The sequence below is a fragment of the Aythya ferina genome, assembly GCF_964211825.1.
Source record: "Aythya ferina genome assembly, chromosome: 6".
Taxonomy (NCBI): domain Eukaryota; kingdom Metazoa; phylum Chordata; class Aves; order Anseriformes; family Anatidae; genus Aythya; species Aythya ferina.
The window spans coordinates 9,205,049-9,223,764 of record NC_140303.1 but is presented as its reverse complement, the minus strand read 5'-3'; the positions used below and the strand labels follow the sequence as shown (position 1 = coordinate 9,223,764).

Here is an 18,716-nt window from a genome sequence, read left to right as displayed (position 1 = left end):
AAAAGACGACAGCTTAGGGTTGCTTGATTTTCCTCCTCAAGCCTAAAGGACTGTGGGAGGCTTTCCAGTCAGCCTCAAGCTCTGCTCTAGGCGGTGGTAGACGTGTGGTTCCTGCAGCTTCAGGCAGAAGGGTTACAGTTTGCTGGTGCTATAAGCATTTTTTTTAATCTAATGCAAGAGTGGCAAAGGAAAATAGTAATATTTTTGAGATAAGAAAGTATTATAGTTTAGTACTTTACGAAACAATGTACTGTCAAAAGCTAATTGGAAACAAACTTTAAGGGCATGGTTTATTTTCTTTGTTAACGTATAAAAAGCTGCTCGTTAAGTGATATTATTTCAAATGGTCATAATAAAGCAGGTCTACACTAAAGCAGTAAGCGACCTGATGCTACATTAATGACTTATATGTTAGTTAAGAGGCTTTAGATTGTTATTGCTTCTAGCCACAACCTTGGCTTTCCCCAGGATGCAGATTTTAACAGAACCTTTAAAAACAGACCTGGTGATGCGTTTTTACAAGGCAGGTTGCTAGTTTAGGTTGGCAAGGCCTAATTAGGCAAGACAGGAGTGAGAACACTCAGCTACCTTGCAGCTACCTTGTGCTATTTGCTTTCTCTCAGTGCATTTTCAGCAGTACTAGCTCTCTCTTTTTTCTCTCTCTCTCTTCCCAACTGCAGTCCTTCACTCCTGACCAAATTAATGGTAAGTGAAACAAAAATTAAACTTTACCGGGGGCAGGAGGGGGAACATAATGGCTACTGAACGCTAAGTATTCACCAGTCTTAAGAGCTCTTTTGCTATCTGCATTACTTCTGCACATCTGACAGGCCGTATTTTTGCTGTTTTGGAAGATACTCACGGATTGAGCTGGATGCTTTAGAAAACAAGCAGGTTCTCCCCCAGCCCCCCCTTCCTAAGCTATTTTTTGTGATTGATTTCCTTCCAACAGATCGAGTTCTCCAAGGAGCAACAGGATGGTAAGTTACAAGACAGCCAATGTGTTTTACATGTATGTGAGTTCAGAGAGGAGCTGCAGGCTCAAATGTTTAACCTTTACCAAAAGATGAGCTAGGACTTCAGCCAGTACAAGTCACCACAAACTTGGCTTCAGAAAAACTGTGCTGAGTTACACCGAACAGGAACGTGGCCTCAGCCTTACATGCAATTTATCCGTGTGCTTATGCGTGACCCAAGCTGAGAAGTTCATGAGCTTGTTTGAGTGGAAATAGCGTGGTGTTACCAGCTCTACCTGCTGAACATTTTTCAGCTGTGCTAAAGGGTGCTGAAAAGTGGTCTTTATTTTTAAGCCATGAGTGAAATAGACAGATGAAGTACAACAGGAAAGAGTTAAAAATTTAATTTAGCTGTGACTTTATATGAACAGAAGTATGGGATTCCACCAACGGCCCACTTGTCACTTTTGCTGGGGGATGCTATGGAAGGGGAAGCACAGAGTCTGTTTTATTGTAAATATATTCATGAAGCATGGGAATGTTTGGCAAATAAGCGACTTGTGCAACCTGTTGCTTATAATGTAATAGACGGGATATTATGCTGAAATTCTCAGGGATCTTGCTGTATTTCCTGGGGGCGATTTGTTGAGCACCAAGTTGCAAATGTTTTTTTTCAATCTAGTAGACGTGTTGATAAAAAAAAATCCTGACATGAGCAGTTCCCCTGAAGACCTGGAAATTTAAGCTGAAGTTTTTAAAATACCTTAGAAGATGCATTTAGGTTATATTAAATAATGTAGTTTTTAAAGACAATGTCTAAAATTCCATATCAAGTACAGCAGACCTCACTGTGAACGATGTATTTAGAATAGAAAATATAGGGATTTACTAGAAAGCTAGAGGAAGAGGAACAGCTTGAAGTAGCTCTTAAGAGCTCTAACCTTCCTGAACACCAGCCTTCTCCGGGTTGCACCATAAAAATCATCAGGGAGAGGTACTGTGCAGCAAGTGGGCATGGAAACCTTCTTCTGGCAGTCCAAATAGTCCTGGTCACAAAGGAAAGAGACTCCTCCTTACTTTGTAATTCTGGAAATTTTACAGAAGGGTAGGGAAGGTTTAATAGAGAAATGTCATCAGTTCAAAACTGCTGGCATGTACAACAAAGCAGATTTTTCTTCCAGCTTCCCTACATATTTCAGCTCTAATGCTAAAACACTGTTGATTAAAGCAAGCAGAGAAGCAATTAATAACCACTTGCGAGAGGGAGGATTTCCCTGGAATAGAGATGTCCCGCCCTCAGTAGCTATTTCCAGCCACACCAGCTGCTCGGCATTGCCCCCCTTAGAGAGGGATTTTAGATTTGCTTATTCCAGGGGTATAAACTAGGACTAACTATTAACAAAAAAAAAAAAAAAGAGATACTGCAGTGAAGCACATGCCTGAGACAAAAGTAAAATATTCTTCTGAGCTGAGGAGCTGTGTTCAGAGCCCAATGAACATAAACCTCCATGGGATTTACAAAAAAAGAGAAACTCTCCCACTGACTTTGCTAATAACAGACTGGAACTGTATTTTATCTCTTGCTCTGGCTAAATGTCATGAATGCACCAGGTGAGAGATCTGATTGTATGGTATAAATCAGCACAGCTCCATCAACCTCGTCTGCTAGAGCAGGGGCTGATACGAAGCTGGGATACTCTAAGGGGAAGCTCTACACAGATCCAGAAGGCCTTGATTTCATCATCTGCAATAATAGCTGTAAGGGGAGAGGGTTAGCAGTGAAGGGTTATAGGTCTCACACATCAAACAGTAAGAAGATTAGTTTCAGGTGTATTAGATTACAGCCTAGCAGGCTGACATCCTGTATCAGCAGTTTTACTGGGTGCCAGCAACTCCTCCACTAACGCAGTGTATGGATGGCTGGAGCAAGAACCAAGTACCTCTGTCAGATATCCCCAGCACAAGATGAATGAGGACATGACTTGATGTGGTTTATTGCTCCTAAATCTGCCCCGAGGCACAAAGAACATTCCACCTACACGCACTGCGGGACACAAAGCCCCTCCCTAGCTGCTGGGAGAACATGACAGCCAAGGGAAGGACATCGCGCTGCTTTACTCGGAGTTAAAACACTGAGCTATTAGGCACTGCAGTGCAGGAAAAGACCAAAACAACAGCACAGACCAAAATGTTCTGGACATATGAGGTTTGAAAATGGCCTTTTAGATAAACCCATTACTTTTTTTTTTTTTTTTTTAAATTAGAAAAAAGATATCTTTACTCATTGTAATAAACAGCTTAAAAAGTTCGAAGAATACAGTAAGATTAACATGGAGTTTTGTAGCAGAAAATGAAGACAAGCAATGTGTTGAAGGCAACTGCTTGCACCAATTTGTATAGAAAAAGTGTCAATACCCCTAAGTCCTTTGTCAGCAGCACGGGGGGGGGAGATGATTGAACTTTGATAATTTGGCAGCACCGAAAGAAGCAAAGTCTCAAAGTTGTATGCACTGGGAACATGCCAGAATAAGGCAATGCAAGTGTTGCCACTGGAAAAAAGCTGGATATTCACCCATCTGTAAGAAGTGAGGACAGACAGGATAGCAAATAAAGTAGAAGTGTCTTTGTAAGGCAGCTTTATGGAAAAGCAAGAGTAGCAGCATTTGAAATCTACCTTCAAGTTTCCCATTAGTACCGTGTGGCTGAGATGCTGGAATTGCAGGCAGGACCCATGGATGCAGGCAAATGTTTTGCAGTCCTATATGCTTTGGCAGAAGAGTCCCAGTCCTTGGGCAGGATAAAATGGAGTGGATTATTCAATAATATTTTTACCTTCTACTACCATGTCCTATAAAGAAACGTGTTCTTGAATGGCAAAGTCTGTAGAAAGCTTATCTTCCTCTGTGCTTGAAATAACTACAGGGTCAATCACAAAGCTACTGGTGGTTATTAAAGCCAGGAAAAGTTTAAAAATAGTTAAACCAAAACATCAGAAGGGAGGAGTTTTTCTTGGGATCATGGGTCAAAGATTCCCCTTCTAACTCCCCGGGAGTCGTTGGAACGGTGCCAGGAGACAAGAGGCTCACATCTTTGTCCACACAACTTGTCACTGCAGAGCTGTCTGGCTTGATTTAACCACTGCTCTTCCCTTGCAGACTTCAAGGAGGCCTTCCTCCTCTTTGACAGGACTGGTGATGCCAAGATCACCCTGAGCCAGGTCGGTGACATCGTCCGGGCGCTGGGGCAGAACCCCACAAATGCTGAGATCAACAAGATCCTGGGCAACCCCAGCAAAGAGGGTGAGTGCCCTGCAGTCTCTTCCAGGCCCTTTTTCAAACCGAGGAACTGTAATTAGGCAACATTGGTACTCACAGTAGGAGGGAGAGGATTTTTTTGCTCCAGTAGGGAAGTCAGGTGGGATCTCAAGCAGGAACACATGGAATTTCACCAGGTCCTTTTGAAGAGGATGGCAGCCCATCTGTATATTTCAGCTGAACAGGGTGTTCTGCTTAAAACTGGTACAAGCATAGACATATGAGGTGTAGGCTGGATGTTTTGTTAGTGGTCTTTTACTAGCTGCCACCTTCTATTTCCTTTCCTCCCCCTTTTAGAAATACGAGCGGTGAATACTGTGATAATCTTTTCACAAGAGCTTAGGTACAGGACATCCCTGAGTTCACTCAAGCAGTCACTTATTAAGATGGGCTACATCATATCCAAACACTTACATTTGGCAGAAGAGGCTCTAAGGAACAACTCAGAAGTCCTGAGTTCAGCATTAACACCCGTGGGAAGCGCTAAGCAGAGGACTAACAGTGAGGTGAAACCATCAAGGTGCTGTAAGTGACCAGAGCAATACCTGTCAGGGGTTTTATATAGTCAGGTAGCAAAATACTTTCAGTAACAACTCTACGTTCAAAAATTTCTTATGTTTCCATCTATTGTATTTCATTCCTGCCCAAATGAAAACTGCTCTTTGCAAAGATACAGGTAAGAAAAAAAAAAAAAGGGATCCTTTTAGCAGCTTTGCTCTAACAAAAACACATGGGGAAGGCCTCACTGGAAACCACAATTTCTGGCTCACGGAAAGAAAGGGGCTAGATGCACTAAGCTTGTGAGGCCTTCAGCCTACACACTGAATATGTGGAATATTCATATTCCTCTTGACATTCTTATTCTTAATTGGCTTATTCTTTTGCTAATAGCCTCTGCTTCTACATCCAAATGAACCAAAAGAGGTCAGTAATGTGATATTGGCAGCCCCAGGGGCTTGCTTAAGTCCCAACATCCCACTCTTGTTGTCTTTCCCCACTGCTTGGGGTTCAAGATCCGTTTTACCATATTCTGTAGCTCCCACCCATCAAAATCTTTGCAACAACCAACTCATACAGCAAGTTTCATTCCTGGAAAAAAAAAAGAAAAAAAACAAGTGTAAGCTTATAAAACTGTGTGAAAAGTTGAGGAAGTATGTGAAAACTCATATGGATGTGAAAATTAGCTCCCATGGTAAGAGGGAATTCAGATTTCACAGAGAAACTGCCAAATCCCATGGGAAAGGCGGGAGTAAGCTGGAGAACAAGGCGTGTAAGTGAGGTGGGAGGCTTCCCTGCATGTGGTGGTGAATACCCCAAGTGAACACACGTTGAAGTGTGCAGTAGCATAGCAACTGGTGCTGTCTTTCCAGAGATGAATGCCAAGAAAATTACTTTTGAAGAGTTCCTGCCCATGCTGCAAGCAGCTGCTAACAACAAGGACCAGGGTACCTATGAAGACTTCGTTGAAGGTCTGCGTGTTTTTGACAAGGAAGGCAACGGCACAGTCATGGGGGCTGAACTCCGTCACGTACTGGCTACGCTGGGTAAGGGATTATCACCTCTGAACATTAAATTGCTGCTGTTTGAAGGCATGAGAGAAAGGAAAGATGTTCTAACTAGCTTGGAGAGACAGGAAGCTACAAGGCCAGACAATATTGGGTTTCTGACCTGGGAATCCAAAAAGGAAAGGTGATATAAAACACAATAGAAAACTTAAAAGAAAGGCTTTATTACTTCTAAACTCAAACCAGGTGCAAAGAGACCCTCTTGAGTGATAGACAGAACAGGCTGTAAACTTCAGTGAAGTAAAGCACACAGACAGAGGATTTGTTGTGTAGTTTCTTCACTCTGTAGAAATAACTACAATTGCTGTGTCTATGTGCATGTACAGAACTTCTAAAGAGAGTTAAAATGAATAAATCTCAGTTCAGCTGCAGGCCTTTTCACTAACCTAGAAAACAGGAAGCATTTGGAAGAGCTGTAGGCTCCAGCATCATGTGTCTGTGTAAGAATTAACCAGGCTGTGTCTGTTCTCCAGGCGAGAAGATGACAGAAGAGGAAGTAGATGAACTGATGAAAGGTCAGGAAGACTCCAACGGCTGCATCAACTATGAGGGTAGGTGTGGGGGCTCACCACACTCTCTCTTGTCCTACATTTCAGCGCTGAATTTCATTGCACTTGGCTTTTAGCTTCTCCGGCAAACCAGCTCAACAGAGCTACAGCTGAGTTATGTTGAAAGGTTTATGCATGAAAACAAGCACTGCAACACGCTTAGCCTGCAGTCACACTGCTGAAAAGGCTCGCTTTGGTCACAGCAGAGAAGGCTACTGCTGTCAGCCCTGGGTCTCTAGGCTCTGACTTTCTGGAGAAAAGCTGTACTGGGGGGAAGTAAACTAACCCACGGCAAATGGCTTAGGCAAAGCACTCAGTTTGTCATTGGTCTCACCACACCTAGGCAGAAAGTTTGTACAATATTAAGTTCTTCAAGCTTCCTATCACATTACCAAATCAAATTCAATCAGAAGTGCCTTTTCGACACCATCAGCTCCTGACCAGCTCTTGCCTTTAAGAGTATTTCCCAAACTACTATTTACTGCTCCTTCTAACCATCGCATTTGTATTTCTCCACAGCATTTGTAAAGCACATCTTGTCTGTCTAAGTGGACATCCCCAGATATGAAATGGTAGGTTCTTCACATTTGCAGTCTTAACCTTGTCTCTTTGCTATGCTTGAAGGTTCCTACAAGTCCATGGTTACAGACACAGGTTATGAAATCAACATGACACCATCTCCCCAATGATACAATAAAATTAAACTGTTTTCCAAGAGCAAGGAAAACAGGAGAGCAGATTCTTGGACCTTAATCCCAGCTCCACAACTGGCTGGAAACTGAGGCAGTGTTTAGTGCATTTTTTTCAGATATCTGTACCATGAAAAAAACAAAAAAAAAACAAACAAAAAAACCATTCAGTTTATCCATGATCACAAACACCAGCTTAAATATCATCTTAGATTTCTGTTGTCATACAAAATTGGAGTTTACACTATGAAAATTGACAGCTTAAGACATTTATCCTGTAATCACAGAGAATATTTGTTTAAAGAAAAAACAAGTCTAAGCAGCACCTTACAACATATAGATTACTGTAGAGAGTAGCCTCAATACTGTTGTGAGCTACTCTTCAAATAAAATTAAGTAATCACCTGAAAAAAGTATTTTAAGTCATGATCAATAGCCAAAAGGTGGCTTCAGAAGTATCTGAGCATTTAGCAGTATTTCTACAAAGAGAGGGCAAAACCCCACAACCTTGACATGATTCTCTTTTGTCAACAAAGGCCAGCAGCTCTCTTTAAAGTGCAAAAACAAATACCGTGGCTCTATGGGCCCTTTTGGACTGTTATTCTATCCTGAGAAAGACAGTCTCAACTTTCATAAGAAACAGACACCTCAAGATAGAAATCAAGAGCTCCGTTTGTTATTTTGCAAGTGTTTTTTCAGCCAAAGGTGACTTCAAGTTCAACTCTCTCATTCCTTCCTAGAACAAGTCAAATTCGGAAAGACCAGATGGCACCTAAGATCTGCCCAAGTGAAATTCGTGCTCTGGCAGGCACCATCAACATGGAGACTGCAGAGGACTGGACGACGTGCCTCTAAGCCCACTAATCTCTACCAGTGCATCCACAGGTATTGCCTCTGGGTCACTACACTTCCAAAAACTGAACTTTCATCAGGGCAAGCAAGATGGAAAAGCTGCTACCATCCAGCATTCATCCATCCCAAGCATCTCTTTCCATGTTGTTTCCCATGAAGCAATGTAATCCATTGGAAAATTAAAGCATCAATAAAACCCTGTGGTCACTTTGAGGCTATAAAGTCTTTTTTCCCCCCACCTAAAGCAGTTCCAACCTACTCAAAGCAGAACTCAGCACTTAATTTATTTCTGTATGTTGTATTCCACAAAATAAAGTTTTATGAAAAAAAAAAAAAAACAAAAAAACAAAAAAAAACATATTTAAACTTCTTCCAGAGGTCACTTTACTTAGTTTGGATGAAAAGGGTTTTCTTGGGGGGAACCAGCAGAAGGAACAATTAGGGAGCCACCACCTACACCAGCACTTGAATGTTTTGGGGAGGACACCCGCTAGCTGGCATCAGAACAGCCCCTGGGGTGGCATCTGCCTCGAGATCCCAGGCAAGACCAACCACGGTGACCCTAATTTGGGGAGCCATTCAGAGCCACCCTTCCTGGCAAAATCTCCTCCTTAACACTACAACAGTGGGTCCACAGCACAATTAGGAAGGGATCCTAACTACCTGCGGTATTTGTAATCTTATGGACACGTGGAACAGCAGCCGCCCATACAGGCTCTGTACTGGGGGCACCAACCCCATGGCTGTAACCCCCCAGGCCTGGGGAGCCCAATAACCACAGGAGTAGCCAGCTCTCAGAGCTGTATTGTTACCCACACCTCCCTGCCCTACGCGTAGCTCATTGCTCCTTTCCTTGAGTGTTCCCAAAACTGCCTTACCCTCCTTTCTGAGGGTCAGCTTGTTCTATAAAAATCCGGCTTAGCCTTATTAAATTACCCAAGAACCATAATTCAAGAGCCAACAGGTGCTGCAAGGGCAGCTGGTACGAGAATAAGCCACGGCACAACCAGTGAAGCAGCAGCTGCCTCTTTTCCAAGGCTTCCCCAAAAAAGTCTCCCACTTAAACCCTCAACATGCTGGCAAATGGGGCCAAGAGAGACCCAGAGATGAGCCCTGCCCAGAGACCTATGCCAGCAGGTAGTTTACAGGTGGTTGCTTCATGCAGTGGGAAAAAACCTTGATAGAAAGGGAAAAGAAAAAAAAAAAAAAAAGGAGGTGATTGCTTAGCCTGTCCTAAAAAGGTAAGGGAAAAAAAGCATGAGATGCATTAACCAAACTATTTATAGGGCCTCAGCCTGAAGGATGTTTCTCAAGGGACTGCTAGACACCCTTCTGTTTCTGAACATACTGCATACACACATGTTGTGTGCTTCCTCCTTCCAAGGAAACCATGGATCTCAGTTGCTGGGAAAGCAAACAAAAAGCAAAACACTTCACCATTTACACTGTCAGGCTCCTTCTGATGCTTCCTTGCTACACTACCCCGACACGCAGTCACGTAGCCAGCCCAGTCCAGGGTTGGACATGGCCTGAAGGACCAGAATTCCCATTGCTCGTTCCTCTCTGAACTGCAAGTTCAGTTAACTTTTCAGATATTTGGGGCCCAACCCCAGACTAGTAGCAGAATGGGATGACTTCTCATTTGTGGAGAAATAGGCTGGATTATGCTACCCATTTAAAAAAATATATATAAAAAAAATCATGTTTTTAAAACAGTCCCATGTTATGAGACATAACCAGCTCGACAATACTTCTCTGAACTCTAATTGCAAGCAATCAGGACAACGTCACCTACATTACTCCACTACAGTAAGATCAGAGCAGAAATAATTTTCAGATAAAACAGATGAAAATAAAGAGAATACTCCTTTCCCACTAAACACTCTGAGTGGGAAGGGATTTCATTGAGCTACACAGGGAATGGATTTTTATGATAGAGTTTTGGTAGTTAAAAGTTTCCCAAATATAAACAATTATTTGTAAAAAAAATTTAAAAAAATAATGTCCATATTCTGATAAGACAACATTTGGGGATTATCTTCATTCAGCCATTTATAAAGAAAGACCCACTCCTTAAATAGTAGCCTCTTCCAGGTAGTGACAGCTTCAACCAGCCGCTCTCACTCAACCATTGTGACAACAACCAGAAAATTGTTACTACATCTTCCAATGAAAACAAGATGTTTTGACAATTTAAAGAAAAAAAAAAAAGTTTTGAGAGAAAGAACAAACCCAGACCACTCAGTTTTAATTCCATTGATAAACCCCATCCCAACAGGTACCCAACCTGAAAGCACAACTTGGAAATGCATGAAAAGCTCTGGTGTGTTTTTTATGAGCTGCCGAACCTTCTGCTTTGCCTCAAAAACAATTAAAAAGTTAAACTTGTTAATTTGACCTACTGCCCACATGCTAGTAACCCCTGCATTACTCAGAGCTCTGATCCTGGGGGATGCTCCTGAAAAGAAGGCCTCCTCTCCTTATTTGTTGCTTCCTGAGGAAAGATGTGCCCAGCACCAGCAGCACCACGCTGCACTCCCATACAGCACGTGCTCGCACAGTGCTGAGCTCCTCAGCTCCTCCTCACCCCAGAGAGAGAGACCGGAGACCCCAGCAGCTGCAGAAGGCTGCCCTGCATCTGCTCAGGCTCCAAATGGAAAGAGTGATTCTCAGTCTTGGTCATCTGACACCTCTTGCTATCGTTGCATTTGCTTTGTATTTTAAATAGAACATTGTTAATGAACATACTTTCCATTACTCAAAGCAATTGAGTTTAACTCCTCAGGAGCAGGGCTAGATCCCAAGGGAAAGGTCAAGCTGCAAAACGCTGGCCCTTGGCACACAGCACCATGGAGGGTGACTGATACCAGAGAGCTGGGGCACCATACAAAACCAAGGCAGAAAGGGCAGAACAACTGAGGAAAAGTAGCTCCAACACATGCCACCACGGAAAACCCAATGAGGAAGCTCAGCAAAGGCATCCTCCTTCTGGCAGAAAAATTTGCATGTACAGGGCTCCTGACTGAACAAAGTCCTCTAATATAACCCATCCAGGGATGTAAGCCTGCTCTCCCATAGCAATATTTTCTTTTTTTCCACACAGCTCCCCTTTTACAGTATTTCATACCATTATTACAAGACCACTCCACTTCAGCAGGTTTTCAAACTAATCTCAGTTTTTAAACTGAACAGGTTCAGTGTTTTTCCAAGCAGTATCTTGTTGTCCATGTAGCCCTGATGTAGCTTAAACCCGCATCCTTCTTACAGCAGGGAGGCTGACTTTTATACGGGTACAAGGAAGGGCTTAAGTGTCTCATGAAAAAAGAACAGTTCCTTAGTAACCTATTATTTCTCATTTATTTTATCATGAAGAATGCCATGCTTCCCCATCTATCCAGGTACTTATATTTATTTCAGAATGAAGACTGAAACATTGCTGAAGATACAGGATTTCACTCTCACATCTACCTTCTAGATTAATTGGCACAGCATGCATGGATATCAGAGCACAGTTTGTTAGAGCATTAAACTGAACTTTCCATTACCAAAATCTATGGTTTGGGAGGATGCTATAGATTAGCCCATAAACATTTCATTTCTTCACTAATGTAGCAATGATGGGCAGCAGCACTCCTAAATCAAACTGTTTGTTGTAAAAGAAAGGCTATTGCCAATCCTCTGGAAAGGATTTGCACTAAGAAACGTACAAGGGAGATTGACAAAAAAAGCAATAAAGACATGTGCACGTATTTCCTTAGCAGCATGAAAAGTATTACAAGACAGACAGTTCATGCTGATTAAAAGAAACAGCCATGATAATAGGTATTCATAATTATACTCTGAAGTATATACAAAAATACAAAGTGGTTTAGAGACTCACTTCCCAAAGCAAGCAAGGTTTCCAGACTTCCTCGTGCTCCATAATAATAAAATGTCTCTTTCCTTTGAGAAGATCCTCTTCTCAGGCTCTCAGCCCCCATTAAACTCCTTCCATCACCACCCCCCAAGGGCTTGGGCAGACACAAGCCCTGTTGAATCTCAAAAACCCTAGCAAAAGTAACAGAAAATTCTCTCTTTCCAGGTAAAAGGAATTTATTGCTTCCTACACCCTAGTAACAGAGGACATGCACATCCTAAACTGTACATCCCTCCGTAAACAGCATGTATGTTAACACACACCATACACCTAGTACCCCAGGGGAGACCAGGGATGCGTGTTTTAGGCTCTGTCCTTTAGTTGTTACGCTTCTTAGGTCTACCAAACTGGAGTCAGAAAAACAAAATAAGTTTTGTCTTGTCTTCCTAAGTATCAGCCCTCCAGATTGCTTGCTCAAGAAAGAGCTTTCTTCAGGTCTTTGTGAAAGAAAAAATGATTCATTTTTTACTCCACACTATACCAAACACTGCCATTTTTCAAGCTTTTCTCCACACAAATGACAGCACTTATTTACCACCTCATTAATTTAAGAACTGGTTTCAGTCCAAAGTTTATCATCTGTAATGTTCCTGAATATCCAAAAAGTTAAATTTGGTTTTAATCAACAACAAACATTTCTGCCTTTGTTTAACTTACAAGGCTTCTTCTGCTCAATTTCTTTATAATTCGGGACCATCACTGATCTTTTAAGGGACGACTGATGTTATTACTGGATTTTTTGCACCTCCCTGATAAAATAAAAATCATCAATTAGATGAACCAAATAGGTCACATCACGCATATCAAGAACAATTTAAAAAGAGCAGGAGTTACCTACTTTTTTTTTTTGACAAGTTTGCTAAGGTTCTGTAACAAGCCAAAACCGTAAGGGAGGTCAATACTTACACAAGCTCAGATTGCAGCCCTACTGCCATAAAATAGCCCTGCTAAGCACTACAGGGCAATGCAGAAAGGTATAATGGGATGGTTGCAATCTCTAAACCCAACACCTACACCTGTGTGAGACTGGTGCTCAGCTGATTCAGGTTCTTGAAAGCTATGAAACATCTGTTAAAGAAATCCTTTGCTCCCCAGCGTATGTTAAAGTGACTACATTAATCTGTGCAGGTCTGTAGGAGCTTTCATCATCCCAGTTCTGCACTACTCCATTAAATACAGACTGACTCTCTCCCAGCCCCTTGCTACACTGGAGATAAGAAAACTTACTTTTCTATTTGCCTGCACTAATAGGTGCAGGCAAATAATGGCTCCTGGCCTCTGTGTCTAACACAATTAGCACAAAGCAGGGGAATGAATTCATAGCACAAGCTGCAACTGAGACCTCTCAAGCTCATTTCACCCCACTAACACTGAACTGGTGAGCACATTTTTGGTTAATGCCTGAGTTAGGCTGGATCTCAGCTGAAGACCCTGAAGGAAATGGAGGAAATGCTGAGTATCTCATTAGCACTACAGCATCCAAACCCTCAGAGATGGTTAATTGAAAAACAAAACAAAACAAAACAAAACAAGAAATGTTGCAATGTATTCTGCAAATAAAATACCTAAGCTTATGTAGAAAAGCTACATAATTTGGAATCAGGAGACCTTAGCATCATAGTTACTTGGCACTTATAAAGAAAGAGCTAATGGGACTGATCTCAGCATTAACTTTATCATTTGAGCACTATTAAAGCAGTCGAACGGAACGGCTTTCCCTCAAATACCAAACAAATAATGAATGCGAAGTCTGAGGCTGTAAGCATTGATATTGCTTGAGGAGAGACACTTTAAAATGCTATTGGAAGTGCTTGTTGCCAGCACACAGGATGCCACTCATCTTGATTCTGATATAATAGAGAGCAAAGAAGTACATTTTCATCCTTGTATAAATACACCATTGATTACATATGCAGGCAGTAAACCAGTTCTGGGAGATGAGGCCATGTGTGCACAGCCCTGTTTCAGACAACAACAATACTTTCAACCTCCAGCAATATAAATTTCACATATTAACATCCATTGTGTTCAGTAAATGCCATTGTGTGCCTTTTACATTCAGAAACTGCAGCTCTGATCTGTGTCACTTGAAAAATAAGTAAATTTTAAATGGTCTGTGTCTGATGTACATAGGCCGACAGATCTGAGTAAGAGACAAACTTTGCTGAATTTTTGAATTCTTCACAGCCATCTTTGTGAACTTTTATCCCATGCCATGTGCCAAAGGGAACATAGACTGATGAACATCTCAGTAGCTGAAGTTTCCTTCTATGGTTACAGACCCAATAAATTCTCCCTACAGTAGAAACCCCTCCAACTTCTTCACTGGGAGTGCTGCTGTTCCTGAGCTCTGATAGAAATGATTTTGAAAAAAAATTTCTGAGTAACTCACATAATCCTGCTCCAAATCAGTACCGGCACATGTTGAAAACTGCTGACAGCTGCCTAACTCCTAGAAGATGTGCTGGCACATGTATGCATGAGAAGCCTTCACAGACTCAAGCCCAGCACCCTAGATTGGCAACTCCATTTTAAACATGATGGTTTGAAGTTTCTCATAAGAAGACATGAGGAAAAAAACCTTGTCCCTTGGATGGACATCTTCTCCATCATCTTCAGGCCAAGCCATGTTCTCTGCTCATGAGACTTACACACTTGATTCCCACATCCCTCTCCTTGCTGATACCCGGCTGACTGACTTCTCATAAGGGTCCTGGAGAGCTGTGGTGTCTCTCCAGTGAGAAGGAGCTGGATCTCCTGGTAGTGGTGTGTCTATATGCTACGTGTGGTCAGCAAGTGAGAGCCTGACCATGGTGCTCTGTCGGGACAGAGGAAGGTTATCGGCGCCCCAAAGGAGGCCCACCACTCATCGGCCACAGTCTCTCTGTCACATCACATCACACACGCATATTAACGCCGTGTAACCCCAAGCAAAGGCTCACTAAGGGCAGTCACATATCAGAGGAGATGTAAGTTGAGAGCCTGCATCTTGTTCAAGCTTGCCCTGCGCTATAATGCCAACATAGAAAAGTTGGACAAAGATCATGCAGGTCCCCTGATGGCCAGACATGCTAAATTGGCACCTGGGCTCTTCTTGAAAGAAGACAGCACATAACCTTTAAATAACCTACTCAGAAACCAAAGCTCTAGGGTATTCATATCAGACATGAATAGTTGGGCACTCTCTTTGCAAGAGACTGAAAGTCTAGAAAGGGAATAAAGAGCTTTGTGAGAGGGCTCAGTGCTGTCCCTTACTGTGTTTTTGAAGCTTCTGTTTTTTCCTGCAGCTTGACTTTACAAACAGCAGCACCACTACATGTAGCAAGGCAGAGGAATACACTGAATCATAGGTCTTTTAAAAGGAGTCTCTGTTACCCAACCATGCAGACAGCCCCTGCCCTCTGGCAGAAGTCGTCACCTTCAGGGCTTGTACCCACTGTTTACCTGCTGTCTGAAGGCCTCTGTTCAATGACTGATCAGCTGTGAAAAACATGCCTGCAAGTGGTTCCTCCACTTCAAACTGGATATCAAAAATGATTTAAAAGTCACATACATGCCAATTGCACAGGGAAAGCTCTAAGGAAAACTAGGACATTTGCATTCAAGGCCTGCAGTTGCGTGTAGTTTCCCACATAAAATCATCTGTTGTCAAAACTAAATCCAACACACCTATTCCTAGAGGAGAACATGCTTGCACAGCAATAGTTGCTGCTGCAGATGTCATAGGATTAATGATGTCCTAGTCCAGGAACACAAGTGGAAGCTTGTAGATGGCTTATTTGACAGAAAAAAAAATGCATGCAATGGGATTTGTTTGCTCAATTCCTTTATAATTGTTTACCTGCAGTGGAAATAAAAGACAGCAAAGAATAACTCTGAAAAAAAAAAAAAAAAGAAAAAAATAAGAGAATTCCTGACAAAGAACTGTTCAGACCTGGAAAGCTTTGCACAGGCTTTGTATCTGGAGAAGATATACTTCTCAGATGAAAAATAGGAACATTTTGACCAAAACCAGAACAAATTTCATTTAATCTGTCTTACCCACAGATCTCCACCTGAACACTTTTTCTCCAGGTAACCTACAACTTCCTTGTTTATAAGTTTTGCATTTTGCTAGGCCCCATGCACTTTTTCAGCATTATAATGCTTTAAATTACATTCCTTTTAGTAAACACATTTGACATTGTTCCCAAAAAAAGGAGGAACTGAAGCGACTATGGGTTCTTTCCAGCTGTAGCAATGACCTATAAATGCTGAAAATCATAAAAAAGAGCATAAATAGTGACCCAAAAGAGGGGTTCAGCCAAACCAAATTGTGACAAAGCCCAAATGTCACAGTGTCCTCAGATCAGGGCAGTAATGCACTGTGTTAGAGCCCCCTGAATCAGTGCTTTAATGACATGCTGGCAGCACTTATGGTATGAGAAAGGTGGTGATACTAATGCTGTGTATGATGGGACTGTAGTGCTTACTGGTATAACACAGATTGCTCTAGCAGTTTGGAGTCTTAAAGGAAAAAGTCTGGCACTAGCCACACAATATGAGAGCAGGAGAGCTACTAGTTCAAGAGAATTTATGACTATGTATGTATGGCAATCTGCATCTCTGCCCTGAGCTGCCTGTACCACAGGTCAGGATGGACAGACAGGCCATTTACTGGTGTGGCAGATAACCTTAACAAAGAGAAAGATTCACCGTGAAGAGGGGGAAAATCAAAATCAGAGACTCACCCTGTGACTATGTCCACATGAGGAACGAAGATGCGGAGACCAGAAGGAAGGTGTACACCACTGTCACTTAACACAGTGCTGTGTCCCTGCAAACGTGCAGAAGGCTGTGATAATTAAAGCACTATCCCAAACTGGAAACAGCATCTAGAAGAAGGCCAGAGATGTGTCCGCACTTTCTGCTCTGCTGTGGTAACTATTTCTGTCCTGTTTTCTGCAAGCAGAAAATAAGTAAATAAATAAAAAGAAAATAATTGTTCTTAATGTCCATTTTTTTTCACAACCACCCTTATTCCTCCCTCCTCCCCCCCCAAAAAAAAATATGAAAAATATCACTCTGCTTGCCACTGTCTGAGGCATTTCCTGACCTCAGGAACTGACATAGGAAGCCTAGGCAAAGCCTGTTTTTCTGTGGCTTAGGGCAGCAGCTACCATCTCATAGCTCTTTTATAATTTTATCCTGTGTGTGGGCAGTGGGATTTGTCCTGCCAGATCTCATCGCTGCAACAAAATCACCAACTCTGTGAGCAGGGTAACCAGGGCACCCCCAAGAACATGAATCTTCTCCTTCTCAGCCTCAACAGACCCAGGACCAAGGTGCTACACTCATCCTGGAGCCAGTCCATGGGGTGCACTCCATGCACGATGGGACCTCACAGGCAGGCTCAAATCTTACCTCTGGGTACCCAGATTCAGCAATTCCCACCAGTTTGTTTTATTCATTTCCTCTTGACACCCCTCTACATTAACACTTTCTCCTGCATGCTTCTCTCCTGCCTAATCCGATATAATACAGGATCAGGCTCCTGAGTGAAAAAATGGTGTGTATTTTCTGGCTGCAGTTAGTTTTCTGGTAAGGGTGCTTCTGGTAGCACAAACTCTGCATTGCCAGAGTATCAGACCAAAACCAGAAGCAACAGTCCCTTCAGCATGCCCATCAGTAGCAACAGCAATGCCTCTGGCGCCATCGTGTGGCTTAGGCACAACATTGCTGAACAAAAATGAGGAATTTTTGTCTTAAAAAGAACACAACAGGTTTAGACTATGGCCTGATGTACAAAAACACCCAGATCACGGGAATTCTCTCAGAAAATTATGTTCTATTCACCTCCTTGTAGATTACTAGCTTTAGAATAACGACTTTGAAAGCTATCTTCTGTGTCACTATGCTTTTGAGTTCTGAGCCACTTCAGTTTTTTTGTTTTGTTTCTCAGCAAATATGAGGGTTTGAAACCTCCTTTTTGCTTACGAATTTGTGCCACCTCATGACTCCAGGAGATAATGCCTGAAGCTCCCCCTCCACCATGTGGGGAGAGAGGAAAGCAGGTAAAATCTCACTGCCTGGCGCTATATATTGTTTTAACCCAATCCTCATCACAACCGTTAATTGGTGCTATTTTTTTTTTCTAGGTAGTTTGTATTTCAGGGCTTTGTTAAAGGAAACAGGCAGGAGCTCCTTCCTGAGTGGAAAGATGCTCTTTGATCCTCAAAACTTTCCCAGGTGGCTGACCCAGGAGAGAGGGGACGCCACCAACAAAGCCCTGCGAGAAAGGGCATAACAGGGATGTGGTCGTGAGGTAAAAATAAGAGCGCCAAAACTTTTGGCACACTTGTTCTGTAAATTAAAACCCACCTGGGGCCTGTGGAGCTGTCTGGCTGCTGAGAAGGACAGTGAAGGGTGGCTCTTCTTGGGCACAGCCCCATCCCTGAGGGGACATTGCCTCAGAGGAGGCAGGACAGAGCCGAATCAAAGGCCTCCCAGAGGTTGGGAAGGATTCATGCCCGGTGAAATCACTCAAATAACCCTTCAGTAACTCCCTGAGTGCGCAGCCCCTTGCACCCCAGTGCCTACTCCCCTCTTCACCTGAGCCACGATTGTTTCTGCTTCTTCGCTTCCTTCCATAACGTGATTTCCAAACTACACTTAAAAAAGCACAGCTATTTCAACATAATCCTATTGTGAACACGGATGGATTAGAAGGAGTTTATAAACGAAGGTAGGCAGAAGCGCGCTTCATCACACAGGCGCGTATTTCACGACAGCCTTCAGGAACCAGAAATCCTTCCCTTTACAACACAAGGCAAGGAGGGGAGCAACGCCTCCCTGACTGCAAGCTACCGCTGAACAAACCGAGGGATTATATATTCT

At 42.6% G+C, this 18,716-nt stretch overlaps 1 protein-coding gene and 1 long non-coding RNA gene across 3 annotated transcripts in view; one reads left to right on the top strand and one right to left on the bottom strand.

Moving 5' to 3' along the window:
- The window catches only part of MYL1 (myosin light chain 1), an 18,381-nt gene extending 10,244 nt beyond the window's left edge, over positions 1 to 8,137 (top strand). The window contains exons 2-7 of one of the 2 annotated variants that reach the window (XM_084524756.1): positions 953 to 980; positions 4,112 to 4,255; positions 5,641 to 5,814; positions 6,309 to 6,386; positions 6,903 to 6,955; positions 7,813 to 8,137. In XM_084524756.1, the coding sequence (XP_084380882.1) occupies positions 953 to 980; positions 4,112 to 4,255; positions 5,641 to 5,814; positions 6,309 to 6,386; positions 6,903 to 6,931 (453 nt within the window). In that variant the 3' untranslated portion in view covers positions 6,932 to 6,955; positions 7,813 to 8,137. Of the gene's footprint in view, positions 1 to 680; positions 706 to 952; positions 981 to 4,111; positions 4,256 to 5,640; positions 5,815 to 6,308; positions 6,387 to 6,902; positions 6,956 to 7,812 lie in introns of both variants that reach the window. The other variant, XM_084524757.1, reaches the window with a different exon arrangement.
- On the bottom strand, positions 4,879 to 18,703 carry LOC311439268. The gene is made up of 3 exons (XR_014694631.1): positions 18,432 to 18,703; positions 16,571 to 16,781; positions 4,879 to 5,359 (listed from the first exon to the last, which is right to left on the bottom strand). It is a non-coding gene; the product is annotated as an uncharacterized lncRNA (long non-coding RNA).
- Positions 18,704 to 18,716: the final 13 nt, after the last annotated feature.